Raw genomic sequence first — 15598 nt, 5'->3', positions numbered from 1 at the left:
CTTAGTTACAGTTCAACTTCTTTTCATAGATACCCATGTGTGGCTCTTTTATTCAAAAATTTATCCATGGCCTTAAGAAGACATCTTTATTTTCCACATGGGAATATGGAGAGATCTCAGGTTTATTAGATTCCAGGAAATGCAGTGTTTTTATATTGGAGATCACAGAGATGATTAGTGAAATGGAAACACAATTAACCAACTGTTGTGCCATGGTAAAGTCATGAACAGTTTGCCGTGGGAACACAGGGTGGGGAAGTAGGCTCTATTCTGGGAGGATGCAGAATGGAATAGGGAATGACTTCACAGAGTAGGTGACCTTTGAGTAAGACCTTAACAGATAAGAAATTTAACCAATTAGAGATGTAGGAAAGTGAATCTCAAACAGAGAAAACAGCAAGAAGAAAGATACAAAAGCATAACAATATCTGTTGTGCTAAGGGAAATCTGAAGTGAATGATGAGATTAGAATATCAGGAGCAAGTAAAGTCTGAGAAAGATATAATTGGTGATGAGCCTGGAGATAAAGGCTGGCAGGACAGTGTCGGGCCATGGAATTTAGGCTTTATTCTATGGGAAGCAGAGGATCATGAGAGTGTTTTCATTTAGGATTGGCATGGCCCAATCAAAGCCTGATTGACAGCATGAGGGAAAGACCAAAGAGCTCAAATCTAAATGGAGAGATATCACATAGGCTGAAGTAAAGGCTCAGGAGAGTAAAAGAAGAACCTGAAAGATGTATAGAGAGGTAAGGTCACATGAAATATAATGCAGAACTGAAATGATGGGTCCTGATTGATAATGATGTCAGACACTCAGCCTCTGTCATGATGTGTGCCTTCATCCTGTGAGCACAGAGAAAGCTTCAGAGTGGCACCGCTGAGACTTAGCTGCCCATTTTCCTAGGTGAAAAGAGTTCAGGTGCCACAGACAAGAGAAAGAACCAGGGTTTGCCCTTTAGGCTTGCATGCACTCCATAAATGTTAGGTATTCTAGTACCTACATTTACTCTCACACCTACACCTTTACCCACTGCTATCATTAGTAAATGGAAAATCCAGTGGGAGAAAGAGAACAATATACTAAGACCAGATTTCATTTCTGTGCTTTGTACAGTGTTTTTTAATTAAAAAGAGAAGTGAATAGCACCCATCCCCAAACAAAATACAATACTGAAGACCTGAGCAATACCAGGTCTTGAGTTTTTCTGGGAATTACAGAGATGGGTAGGTAGGTAAATGCATACCATAAATAACCATTCACCCATCACATCATAATAAAGTCAGGGCCAAATTGCTGTGGCAACACAGAAGCGGGGGGAGCAAAGTGAAGAAGACCTTTGACACAAGACTGTCTAGAATGCTGGCCATTTCACCTGCCCTCATATAAGTCTTTGCCCTGCAACTGAAGAAGATGGCCATGGTCGGGCTCCTTCACTTCCTTCAGGCAAGGAGAGAATAACCCTGTCTGCAAGGAGTAATAGAGTCCTTCCATTCTCCACACTCAGAGTAAAGAACAGGGATGAGTCAGACTGTGCCTGGGGCCATGACAGAGGTTAGCTTTCTGGAATCCTGCAACCTACTCATTAAAAGAAAAATGCTTTTCTTTGTTCTCTAAGCCTAACATGCAGCATTGTCAATACCTTCCTGGCTAGGGTGTTCTTGATGGTAGAAGTTGGCTGTATGAGCTCTACGATTATTTTCTTTTCTTTGAAAGATGAACATATTGCCTATTTTAGTTCTGCCCTCAAAACTCTAGTTTTGTCAGGAAACAGGGTCTCCATGTCCATTTCCCCCACTCCATCTTCCTACTATGCTGTTTCAAATCCTTTCTTTTCATCGCGGGAGCTTGAGGGTTACACCATGCTAATTCCCTAATTGACTGGACACTTTGGTTCTCCATCAGTGATTCTCAAACTTTCCCTTACCAGAATGACCTGGAGGGCTGGTGAAACATTGATCACTGATTTACTCTCAGACACTGTGATTCAGTAGGTCTGGGTTGGGGCACAGTTTGCTCTTCTGACTAGTTCCTGGGAGATTCTAATGGTGCTGGTCAGAGGACTGCACTTTGAGAACCAAGCCCCAAGAACCCTTCTTATCTCAGTTTGTCTGAAATCATTTTTTCCTACCCTCTAGCCTCCTTATGATATAAAATCATTATTATAAAATTCCAGATTGGGATCTAGTTCCTGTTTTGTTATTACATGGGACTGTCATTTCATCTCTCTGGGCCTGGTTTCCTCTTCATTAGAGTGAGACAGTTGGATTAAATGATGGCTAAAGGTTTTCAACCCTATGAGCTAATTAAAGAGGACTAACATTAGTTTGTGGGAGTAACCTGAAGGAATAATTAATATTTTATAAAACAATTGGATATCACAGTTTAATAAATTTATATCTGAGGAGGTAGAACAGATGTGTCTATAGTACCAAGCCTAATTGTATACTTTATATTAGGGATCAAATCACTTCTTCTGTGGAGGGCCAGATAAGCTTTGCATACTGTAAGGTTTCTGTCTCAAATATTCAATTCTGACATTGTTGTGCGAAAGCAGCTATAGTCAGTATGTAAATGAATAAGGGAATCTATGTTCCAATAAAACTTTATTATCGAATCAGGTGACTGTCCAAATCTGGACTCTGGGTGGCAAGTTTGCCAAACCCTGCTTTATATTATTATTCAATTTACATAAATAATTTTACCTAAGTCCACCTTCTTGATTTAAAAGTTCTGAAACTGTGGCAGAAAGAAAACTAGTAATAATTATGCAATCTGGAGTAAATGTATCAATGTGTGGACTATTCAGTAATAAAATGTGTAATTTACATAATCAAATCTGTAATTTTCTGATACAGAGTAAGAATAAATTAGTTTTTTATTTGCTAGGGAAATGTGTGTTCCTGCTTTTTAAAATTTGGAAGCAATTTAAATATTACAATACTTATTAGTTGTTTATAGCTGAACTTTCAGTATAAAACTGCATACATGCATTTAGATCCTATGGTAGAAGGGTTGGAAAATACATCTTTGGCATTTAAATGGGGATTGTTCTGACCACTCCAGCTGGGGTAAAGGTCAAGCTCTGAGAATGACCCCAGGGATCATGGCAAGAAGGATTACTCACCCTCAGTTGGAACCATTCTCTTGCCAAATTTGGATTCTAGTGCAATTGTGCTCTGTGAGCTGAGGTTTTATAATGGCTTTCTCATTGAATTAATGAAGTCACCTGTGACATTTTCATTATTAAAAATGATTTTCTTGACAGTTACCCTGTAATTTAAAGCCAAAGTGAACATAGCCATTGTTCTGAGCATGTTAAAGACTAAGAGGGGCCCATTTGGCATTTTCACATAATTGATGAGATGTGAAATTGCTTTATTTTACACTAAGCTGGAGGCTATTCGCTTATTCTTATTCATCCTTTTAGTCTGCACATTGGGAGAATCCTGACACTCTGATTGGGTCTCATTGCCTATTGTATAGCAGCCACTTCTAAAAGAATCTATTTCTGTGTTCCTGGTACTCATGGATATAGCCATGCAGGGTCCTGAAGCCTGGTCCTTCTGTATTTGAGGGGGACTAATATTGTGCCCGCTGAGCTGACCACATCAAATCATGTCATAGCTATTATTGCTTTTCTTAGCTTCTGTTGATTAAAGTAAACCCTTAGGGAGTAATTTAGACAATGGGTACATGAGCAAAATATATTAGTGAGCTAAAAATAATGGTATATGAGCTATAAGCTATTACTCTATTGGAAGATTCCTAGGATCTAGACACTTCTTTGTTCAGACTAGCTAAATTCTGATTCAACTCATTGCTTAACTAGAGTCTCTTGGTCTCTTTCCACAAACACACATACATGAATATGTGTGTATATAGGCATATATATATATATATATATATATATATATATATATATATATATGTAAAATTTCCCAGGGTCCAAGAGACCAGAAAGGGGCTGTCAACTCCAGCACTACATTATAAGTTTCTTAAGAGAATATGCATAAGAAGTTCATCTTGCTGAAGAGATGACATAGATATCAGCTGCACAATTGCAGAATGTTCTAAGAGGACAGGGTAGGATGGATGGGGTACTGGGGTATGACTCACCCCAGATAAGGGGAAAAACACCTTCCATGCTTTCCCAGGGTAAGGCAAAAGACTGTTGCAGGAACCAGCACCCTATGGGGCCCAGGGAGGGTCAATCAGGCTGTCTTTGAGGGGATTTAAGGGAAACAATCTGTATTCTGCCCCGGATCCAGGTGGCAGGTCCGGCTGTGCTCAGACAGTGGTCACATCATGGCATGATCTTTCTACCACTTACGTATAAATCTTTCATCCTGTAATATTTTGGAACATTATGATTTCTTGACATTTTTATGTTAATTTATTGGAGTAACATTGATTAATAACATTACATAAATTTCAGGCTTACAACTTTATAATATATCATCTGTATATTCTATTGTGTGCTCACCAACTGAAGTCTGGTCTCCTGTCACCCTGTATTTAACTCCCTTTACCCTCTTTGTCCTTCTCCTACCCCCTTCTCAGGTAACCAACATTCTGCTGTCTGTATCTATGAAGTTTGTTTGTTTTTTTCCTTTGCGGCTTTTTGTTTTATATACCATATATGACTGAAATAATATGGCTCTTGCTCTTTTCCATATGACTTATTTCACTTACATGATATTCTAAGATCCATCTATTTTGTCGCACATGGCAATATTTCTTCTTTCTTCTGTCTAAGTAGTATTTTATTGAATATATGTAACATTTTTTTCTTCATTCATCCCTCCATCAAAGGACACTGAAATTGTTTCCATATCATGGCTATTGTTAATAAACCTGCAATGAACATAGGAGTATATATATATACAACAAATAAATGTTTTTTCAATTGTTCAGATAGATGCCAAGAAGAGAGCTTGCTGGTTAATATGGTAGCAATATACTTAATTTTTTGAGGAACCTCCATACTGTTTTCCATAGTGGCTACACCAATTTACATTTCCACTAGCAGTGTGCAAGGATTCCCTTTTCTCCACATCCTCACCAACACTCATTTCTTGTCTTATTGATAACTAGGGGTCCCTTGGCCTGGCCTGCAAGGATCAGTGGACCTCTGTGCCGCTGCAAACCTGCCTTACCCACCACCTTGTCGGCTCCAGCCCGCTGTCTGTGTTGAAGTTGCAGGCAGCTGGGAGGAGCTTGAGCTCAGGCTGGGTGCTGCACTGCTCCTGCTCATCCCAGCACCTTCCACCGCTGCTCGGGTGTGCAGCGGCGCTCGCCAGCCATCAGCCTGGCGTCTGGCACCCGTCTGTCAGCTGAGTGGCACTCCCGCTGTGGGAGCACACTGACCACCAGGGGGCAGCTCCTGCATTGAGCATCTGCCCCCTGGTGGTCAGTGCGTGTCCTAGCTACTGGCTGGTCATCTGGTCGCTTAGGCTTTTATATATATAGATAGCCATTCTGACAGGTGATATCTCATTATGGTTTTGATTTGCATTTCCCTTATTATTAGTTAGGTTGAGCATCTTTTCATATATTTGTTGGCCATCTGTATGTCCTCCTTAGAAAATTGTCTCTTCAGGTCCTATGCTCATTTTTTATTTTTTTCCTTTTTTTAAAATTTAAATTTAATAGAGTGACATTGGTTAATGAAAATATATAATAAAGAACTCATACATCTCAACAACAAAATAAAACAATTATTTTTTAATCAGATTGTTTTATTTTATTGTTGAAATGTATGCATTCTTTATATATTTTGCATTTAGCTACTTATTGGATTCTAATAGTTTTTAATATTCTATATTTATAATTGCATCTTCTGCAAAAAGTGACAGTTTTACTTCTTCATTTCTAATTTGGATGCCTTTTATTTCTTTCTCTGGCCTGATTGTTCTAGCTAGGACTTCCAGCACTATGATAAATAACAGTGGAAAGAGTGGGCATCTTGTCTTGTTCCTGATCTAAACAGAGGCCACCAGTCTATGTCTCTAGCTTTCCCTTCCCTCCCACCATTTCCAAAGAAAAATCAGTGGGAAAAAATATTCTCAGATGAGGATTAACATCAACAACAAAAGTATCGATTAAGTCAATTTGGTCTAATATGTCATGTAAGATCAATATTTCCTTAATGACTGTCTTTTAGGTGATCTATCCATTGCTGTCATTGGGATATTCAGGTCCTCTACTATAATTGTGTTTTTTTCACTTTTTCTCTTGAGTAGTTTTTTAATATATTGTGGTACTCCCAAGTTGGGTGCAAATATATTGATTTTATGTCATCTAGATGAATTGTCATCTTTATCATTATAAACTGCCTATCTTTGTCTCTTGTTACTTTTTGTTTGTATCTTGAAATCTACTTTGTCTAAGTACCCCCACACCCCTTTTCTCTGGAGGCTATTTGCTTAAAGTATCTTCCATGACTTCACTTTGTTGAACCTATGCTTGTCTTTGGAGCTGAGATGAGTTTCCTGTTGGTGACATAATTAGGTCTTGTTTTTTTAATCTATCTTGCTACTCTTGCCTCTTGATAGATGAACTTAGTTCTGTGCCTTTTGATTGATGAGTTTCCTGTTGGTGACATAATTAGGTCTTGTTTTTTTAATCTAACTTACTACAGCTATTTTATCTTTTGTTTTGTTTTCTGGTTGCTCTGTATCTCCATTTTTCTCTCTCTAGTGATTCTGTCTTCTATTGTAATTTGATGGTTTTTCTCTCATTTTTTCTGTGTGCTTTGTGTCTTAGCTCTGGAATTTTGTTTTGTTACCATTATGTTTGTGTAAAATGTCTCATACATACAATAATCCTTTTTCTTCTAATTGCTGTGTATCTTCATTCACCTGTACCTGCTCAGTCCTTTTCCTCCACCCCTTTGATGATTTTGTCACAAAGTATCCCTTTTTATGTTGTGTATTCATTATCAAATTACTGTAGTTGAAGCATTTTTCATGCTCTTTCCCACTTTAACCTTTATGTTGTAATTGTTTAGTAATTTATTTTGAAGTAGATTTGCAGTTTCCAATAATTTTGTCTTTGGTTTCTAGTAAGAGAGCTCCTCTCAACATATCTTGTAATGGAGTTCTTGTGGTGGCAAATTCTTTTACCTGGAAAGCCTTCATTTCTCATATATCGTTGAGTTTCTTTGTGACTGCAATCTTGAGTTCTCTGTTATTTAAACCACAGTAGCTCATGCCTCTGAGCTTGGTTTCTAGACACTTTTTATTTTCTTACATTACTCCAATATAATCTTGGTTGTTCTCGGTATTTGATGGATTGCTTCACTGTCAGTACATTTGGAGGTAGTGCTCTCTTTTCTTGTGTAAATACTGGTTTGCTCAATAATTCAGCAGGTTGGTAAGGAGAGTGCTTTATTTGTGTTTAGTGGGTGTTATTATAGCACACATTTTTGTGTTTCTTGGATCTTGGTGTAGCTGCATTGCTTTGGTTAAGAAGAGTGCCTCATATTCACCTTGATGGTTTGTGTGCTGTCTGTGACCAGCTCAACTCAGTTATGGGGCACCACCATTGTGGTGGGGGAATGTGGCAGGTGGTGAAGAACCGATTTGCTAGCTCCCAGAGCTACCTTCTTTTGCAGCTGTTTTTGGCTTTGCCAAGGCCTTTGGGGAAGAAGAGGCAGGTTCACGATCTAGTGGCTCTACCCTCTTTGGGTTCTGGTTTTTGTCTCCACCTTTTTGTTTAAAGCTTCCCAGACAGGTTTACCCAGTTCCTATATGATGAGGAGTACAGGAAGGGAGATGGAAACTGCTTCTGCCCTTTTTACACTCCAGACCATAGTGTGAGGGCTGTAGCCAACTCCTCTCTCACTACTGCTCTCACTGAAGCCATGGTGGGCCTCATCGCTGCCCTCCATCTGTTCCAATACACCCATCGTTAGATGCCCTGAGGCATAGATCTCTCAGGTGTGTTTGTGTTAAAGTTATCCAAATTGTAAATTTAAGGGAAGGAACAATGGAGACTCATTCTGCTGTGATGCTGATGTCACTCCCTATTTCTTACGATCTCTTATATAATAGATCTGGTGCATAGAATTTGAGAGAAAGCATTTTTTCAACCTGTTAAGTTATTATATATGTAGCTAGCATATTTCCTTTTCATTCTCCATAAAGAGTGTAAAGCATTTAAAGATTTCCACTCTAGTTGACTGTAAGCTTATATCAGTAAGTGCTGTCTTATTCAATATTGCTATTGATGAAGTAGGACAAAATATGGTGGATGACAGAAACAGCATTTAGAAATCATTGTGACAGGCAGAAGAGATGAAATGGATCTAACAAGGTGAAATACAATATAGATAAACATCAAGTTTTACACTTTCTGCTTCCAAACAACCAACTGTGCAAGATAGGATAGGGCTTAATGGGGGTTTAGTCTTCATTAAGCTCAATATAAGTCAACACTGTGACAAACCAAAGTAAGAAAGTACAGCACTTAAAATAAGATGACCATGAATCCCACTTCACTCTGTGTTGGTCAGATCATTACTGAAGAATTTTTTTTAGTTCTCTAATTGAGCTACTTTTTTTGATAAATGGAGATATAAATTCCTACTCTACATAATTATTAGGATTAAATGTGATAATGCATTGAAAAGATAGCACAATGTGTGGTACAAAATAAGTGTTGAAATTATGGTACATTAGTAATATTGTTGGAAATACTCTAAATTGTTGAAGAAGTCAACTATAATAGATTTCAAAATTATGGGAACTAGTCAAAACATTGGAGATCTTTAATCCAGAGATGAGATGATTCAGTGGATGCATAAATACTTTCTTTTAAAAACAGAAGAGTTGAAATGTAACAGATGGGTTGGTAGTTCTATGATTACCAAGGCTATGAACAAGGCTCAATGATTACAGGCAACAAAATGTCCAATTTTTATCATTCAGACATGTACAGAGACATATACTTTAAATGACTTCCATAACAGTGAGTTCCTAGAGACTGGAGAGGTTCAAGCACAGGCTTGATGACTTTTGAATATTTTTGCCTTAGGAAGGATTAAAGTATAGGTCAGAGTTTTCATTATGTGTCCTTTAAGGTACCCTTGGCCCTGAGACTCTGTGGTTTTGTAAATACCCAGCAAAGCAGTTATAATCATAAATGGTTGACCACAGGTCTCACCTTACATTTTCAGCTTCCTTGTATGAGGTGAAAAGTTACTATGAACAACAGACATAAAAGAGATATGCTGAAAATCGTTCAGTCTTAATATTTGAGCGCTGTTGACTCATTATAAAGTACCTTTATAATTTCAGAACTATTACTGCAGAAATTATACTGTGTTTATAATTTGGGGACCTAACTGCGTTAAGGTGGCACCCGATTATAGCCTCCGGCAATAACCTAAAGACTGTCTTGTAGAAGACAGGTTGTTATGAAATCAGAAGACCTGGTGCTGCATAGAGAATCACTACCTCTGTGATACTGAATGACATTTATCCCCTCTGGGCCTCAGTTGCTTCTCCTGTAAAAGGGGATGGTCAGACTTCCTCCCAGAGTTGAGGCAGAGATAAATTAGATGAATGCATTTGAAAGTGTTAGTCAATATCATTATGAACTGGGAAAAGTACAATATCATGATTTTGAACTCAAATGAATTCTTGCTCATATTTGCATTCTTATCTGTTTATTTTTTTTGAAACTTTTTTTCCTAACTGTTCTTAGAAATGATACTTCTAGAAATATGATTACTACAGAACACTTAGAAAAAGGTTTCAAAAAATATACTGACCTTTTTTTTAAAGTTGCAAATGTCTCCATTTTCACTCGTGCCACTTTGCAGGCAAGGTCAGGGAAAGAAAAGGGCATGTGTATGGGAGACGCACCTGTGCATCTGTTCTGAAAATCAGGAGGTAGCCAGGGGCGTACCGTGACTGTAAGAAATGTTTCCTATGAGCTCTCTAAAGCCTGAGGTTTGATTTTCATCCTGCAGCCCTCATGATGAAACCTCCTTAACCTCATTTCTAAACAGGACGGGAAGATATTCTGCCGACGGACGGCTTGTGATTGCCAGAATCCAAGCGTTGACCTTTTCTGTTGCCCGGAGTGTGACACCAGGGTCACGAGTCAATGTTTAGATCAAAATGGACACAAGCTCTATCGAAGTGGAGACAACTGGACGCACAGCTGCCAGCAGTGCCGGTGCTTGGTATGTCAGCTTCCTTCCGAGGCGGTTAGCCTGTTCCTCTTGAGGGTGGCCCATGGGCTTTAGTTTCCTGCTGTTTGCAATCCTGCGCAGGGAGTTGTGGGTACTGTCGCTAAGGAGTACGTGCTCTGCCTGAAGACACTCAGATTCCACTATTTAAAACACTGTGCAAGACAAAAAGAACATAATTATGGGACACATTTGACCCAAGTTATTATGTTAGCTCACAACTGCTACTTTTTAGCAAATCCATATCATGAAAAATCCCTTTTTGATAAAAAGTTTCAAAACCTTGACTTATTGTTCTTATAGAGCCAAATCTTTCATTTCTTGGGACATACCCATTAAAGTTCCAATATGGGAGAGAACATAAATGTCAGGGATTGAGTCATGAAGCTGAGAATCCAACCCTGGTGCTCCCTTGTGTTAGCTCTGTGTGATTAACTTGGGCAAGTGTTAGCATTTCACTAATCAATTCTTACCAATGTCAATGTACGAAAAAGGATGAACATTACCTATTTTGTAGGGCTGTTATGAATATTAGAGGATAGGTGAAGGGGAATTATAATATTTGTCACATAGAAGGTACCTACTGCACAATAATTCCTATTGTTCATATTTCCTAGTTTGAAAAAATGTGTTTCAGATGCTAAACCTTCATGTAGAAAAAAATGCTAATTTGGATTTTAATATAGGGATAATAATGGTATAATCAGATTTGAGATAGTCCAGAGAAAATGCTTAATTTCTGTTTTAAATTATACTATAAACAAAGATTTCCAAGAATGTAAAGACTATTGGGATACTTTATTATCTAAGTAATGATGTTTCCTCTGTGTGGAGTCATACATAACCATTGGAGCTAAGTCGTAACTAAGTCAAATTTAATGGAAACTATTAGCTGCGTTCCAGAGTTAATTATTTGATTCACTCTATGGATACTATATGGAAACAAGTATTGGAAGAAATTATGCTTCAAATTTCTATTGGGTTGTCTAAAATCTCCTGGTGAATGTACAGATAATTTTAATAGAACACATCCTTCTTAATCATTCCTACTATTGAAGAGTATAACTCAGCTAAATTCAAACCATAGACATTTTTTTCACACTTGCATCCAGGAACAAACCCAACACAACTAGAGAACGAGCTTGCAAATCAGTCTGGAAAATTCCATTTTCTTTTCAAGATGCCAATCATCAGGCATTCAGAAGAATTGGTACTAGTTTTAGACATGGAATTTTTGCAAAATTTCAGAAATGTCTCCTCTTCCATCCCTAGCCCTAAGTTTACTATTTTAGGGGGGAAATTGAAGCTATTGAACAAATAATTACTGAAGAATAATGTGGGTCAGATTTAAGAAATATTCATTGAAGTGTTTGCCTGTGCCAGACTCTGGATGGTGAGCATGGTCCATCATGAAGCTGATCAAAGGCCATAGCCTTGTGAAGCTGACCAAATAATTAGACATGAGTGCCATGATAACAGAAGCAGCAGCTACCTAGAGAAACGGTTCTACTATGGGCCAGTGGAGCCCCAGTGACCAGATTCTGAGACGTGCGAACACTCCATTTGAAGTGTAATACAGGAAGTCTGCTAGTTACATGGCACATTTAAAACCATTGTGAAAGGGTTCACCTGAATTTGCCCAACCTTAACTTTAAATTTGATACTAACAACTCAGTTTATAACATGGTTGAAATATTGCAGGACTTTGGGTTTCCCTTTGACCTTCAAAGAAAGGAATTTCTCTTTACACACTAGCCAGTACCTTACCATCAATTCATTTATTTGATTAGCATTTATTTGACCAAAACTGAGCTAAGCCCACAACCTGAAAGCTCAACACTTACTGTGGAATTGTATTGATAATGATGATAATTATCATGATACAAAATAATTACAGGCTGCCAATGACACAGACATGGGACCTAACTCTTCTGGGGCTGCAATACCATGGTCATCAAAAGTCCCCTGGAAGAGGCACATTGTACCCATAATGGTGCTAAAGTGGGAACATTCAGTGAAAACAATGATGAGAATTATTGTGCCTCTTTCCCTCTCTGGGACGTTAGCAACAGAATTGTGCATAAGAACAATGATGAGGCATTTTTGGCTTTCTCTCTACAGGAAGGGGAGGTAGATTGCTGGCCACTCGCATGCCCCACTTTGAGCTGTGAGTACTCAGCCACCTTGGAAGGGGAGTGTTGTCCTCGCTGCGTCAGTGACCCCTGCCTGGCTGATAGCATCACCTACGACATCAGGAAAACTTGCCTGGATAGCTCTGGCGTTTCAAGGCTTAGCGGCTCAGTATGGACCATGGCTGGATCTCCCTGCACAACCTGCAAGTGCAAGGTAACTGGATGTCCTGGGGATAACCATGCCTCACACAGTTGCCAGAGAACACTCGCAGGAGGTCCACTCCTGAGGTTTCTGAATGCACAGCTGCCAAGGGCCAGGTGGAAACAGAGGTAGCATTTACTTCTCACAAGAGGTCTATGTCTGAATGGGTCATAGCTGCACTGTGTATTCAGGCAAATTCCAAATGAACATGGAATAGAATAGTCCTCTCCCTTGCCTTTAAATGACAGAATTTTAATAATTGACACTAGCCCCAATGATGGCTGACTAAAGCTATTTTGACCTATATATTAAAAAGGAAGAATGGAACAAAAAAGACATTTCATCCTGGAAAATATTACCAGCTCTTTCATGAAACTGCCACAGTTAGGAAAAAAGCACTCTGTGAAGTTGTTTGCTTTGTTTAATTATCACGGTGCTTAATGCTGGGACGTGACCCTCTGCTGCAGGATTTAATTGTTTTTCTCTCTTTGGAGGAGGTCCCAAGAGGTATCCTCCTATGTCTTTAAAATTAAACACTCATTCCTTCCTCCCTTCAAAGCTCTTGAAGAGCTGTGACCTGACGGAGGGGTGAGGCAGTGTCAAATTGCTGCCAAAACATCTGTTTAAAATTCCCATGATTAAGCCTATTAACAATACTAGTCAATTTGCTTTTATCAAGTCCTGCCTCAGCACCAGTGGAAGGTTCCCAGCTTGTTTTTTATGGTCTTATAAATGTGGATTTATTTTTCCCCTTTTTTCCAGAAAATATCATCTTAAGGTACAGCCCTATCAACCTTTATGCAGCCAAAGGGCCACGGTTCCATGTGTACCTGTGGCCCAGCAAACAAAATGACAGGAGATTTATTATTTACTAGAGGCCCAGTGCACGAAATCCGTGCATGTGGGGGGCGGGGGTCTCTCAACCTGGCTTGTACCCTCTCCAATCCAGGACTACTCGGGGAATGTCTCTCATAATCCAGAGCACAGGCACGAGAGCCAGCAGGCTTGGGTTCAAATCCCACCTCTGCCTGCCTGATTGCCCCTAACTGCTCCCTTGCTGGCCTGATCACCCCTAACTGCCTCTGACTCAGCCCCACACCTGGGACCCAGGATTCTCTCCTCTGGCCAGCTGCAGGCACCCAGGACCCGGGCTTCCCTCCTTCTGGCCGACCGCAGGCACCTGGGACCTGGGCCAGCTTTGCCCAGGCCAACTGCAGCCGCAGGGGACCATGGGCAGGTGGCTTTTCTCCCTCTCCTGGGCTGCAGCCGCCTCAGGCACTGGTGCCCAGGATCCCAGGTGGGCAGCTTCACCCAGGCCCAGCTTTGTCAAGATGGACATCCGAAAGATCGTCCCGAAGACATCTGCTCTAATTAGCATATTACCCTTTTATTTGTATAGGTTATTATTTCTATGAGATTAGGTCTGAGATTTACTTATAGGGGTTGTAAAGGTATATTTACATTAATACGTGTAATTGATTTTAATGATTTTTAAAATCATTTTTATCCCTAAGTATGTACTCTGCCTTTCATTGTCACCATGAGAGACTACTTTTCCTAATATGCCAACCTTTCTGGAACCCTTCAGGTACTTTTGGATAGCATTGTTAATGGTAAATTATTATCTTTCAGAAAATTGTTTTTGCAAACAATCTCATTTGGAATAAGTCCAGTGAATAAATTGGAAACAAGGGGGGAAGTCCCAAATATGCTTTGAGCTCAGACATTCTTCCTTCCTGTTCTTTCCAAAGAAATTTTTCCAAAGCATTCATGGAGTTTGTCTCAAAATGTAGATGCTTATTTTGAATACAAAAGTATATCCTGCTAATTTATTTATACCCTGTGTCTCAACTGGCTAATGCTTGTGTCTTGCTGCACAGAATGGAAGTGTCTGCTGTTCGGTGGATTTGGAGTGTCTCCATAATAACTGAGGTATTTAAAATGGACTCATCATCGTGGGAGAAAAATGGACAAATGCCCATCCAACATGATGAAGAACGGGAGTTGGCGTGATTTTTACCACAGACAGTTACCAAAGTCTCCATCTAAGGAAGGTGTTTGGGGGTTGCCTCTGGGACCTGACACTTTGCTCATTCTTGCTAACTAGTCTAGGTGACCTGCAGTACAGTGCATTTCAGTCCATGGTTGTTAAAGAAGTTGCCCGTGTTGTAAATCACGTTTCCCTAATCAGATCATTTGCAAATACATTTAAATGATCCCATGGTAAACGTTGATGTATTTTTTGTTGTTGTTGGTTTATTTTGTGTACTCACATAATAGAGACTCTGCTCCATTTATTTATTTATTTTTAATTTTTGGAACAAATTCTACAAATAAAGTTGCCTGTTGTGAAATTGTCCCATCCACTGCATACTTCATATTGAGATCCCTGTGAAATGTATTGATAAATATGCATGTAGAGTCTAATTGCATCCTACTAATATTTCAAACTATTGAACACACTTAGATGCCCCGTCATTCAGCTAAAAGAAGCTGAAAGCAATTATAATAAAGAAAGACCACACATAATTAAATAATTAATATAAAAAGAACTTCCTACTCCCTCTACCAGATAAGGTGAAACAAAATCTTAAGTCATTTTAGAAACAGCAATGCATTTTTTTTGGCATCGAAAGAGAAAGTATTTGTGCATCAGTTTTATATGTTTGATAACTTACAAGGGACTTTTATGATGAAAAACAGGAGTTGGTTAATGCTACTATTTCTCCATTACAGAAAAGTAAATTAATATTTCCTGGTCAGCCAATTTGTTCAGCTCTAGTTGATTATTTGCACGTTGGAACTGGTAACCAGGTCACCTAATGTCTGCCTAATGCTACTGTTCACTAAATTACACAACCTCTACATGGTAAAAGACAACTCTTTTAAGAAAAACTATTTAGGAGCCTGACAATAGAATCATGGCAGAGTGAGGTCACTCAACAAAGGATGTCATGCTCAACACACAAACATGCCTGGAAGATCTATGCATTAGGACAACTGAAGGTGGGCATATTGGAGTGGGTAGGGAGGGAGGACAAAGTGAAAGACAAAGAAGGTGGT

At 39.1% G+C, this 15598-nt stretch overlaps 1 protein-coding gene across 1 annotated transcript in view; it reads left to right on the top strand.

Annotated features, from left to right (window-relative positions):
* The window catches only part of NELL1 (neural EGFL like 1), a 672205-nt gene extending 657475 nt beyond the window's left edge, over positions 1-14730 (top strand). Inside the window, exons 18-20 of the mRNA XM_023758901.1 lie at positions 10019-10195; positions 12323-12547; positions 14416-14730. Of these exons, the coding sequence (XP_023614669.1) occupies positions 10019-10195; positions 12323-12547; positions 14416-14466 (453 nt within the window). The 3' untranslated portion in view covers positions 14467-14730. The remainder of the gene's footprint in view (positions 1-10018; positions 10196-12322; positions 12548-14415) is intronic.
* Positions 14731-15598: the final 868 nt, after the last annotated feature.

This window comes from Myotis lucifugus, unplaced genomic scaffold (assembly GCF_000147115.1).
Source record: "Myotis lucifugus unplaced genomic scaffold, Myoluc2.0 scaffold_143, whole genome shotgun sequence".
In the NCBI taxonomy this organism is placed as follows: Eukaryota; Metazoa; Chordata; class Mammalia; order Chiroptera; family Vespertilionidae; genus Myotis; species Myotis lucifugus.
Note: the sequence above shows the minus strand (reverse complement) of the source record. Positions and strands in the feature narration are given on the sequence as shown.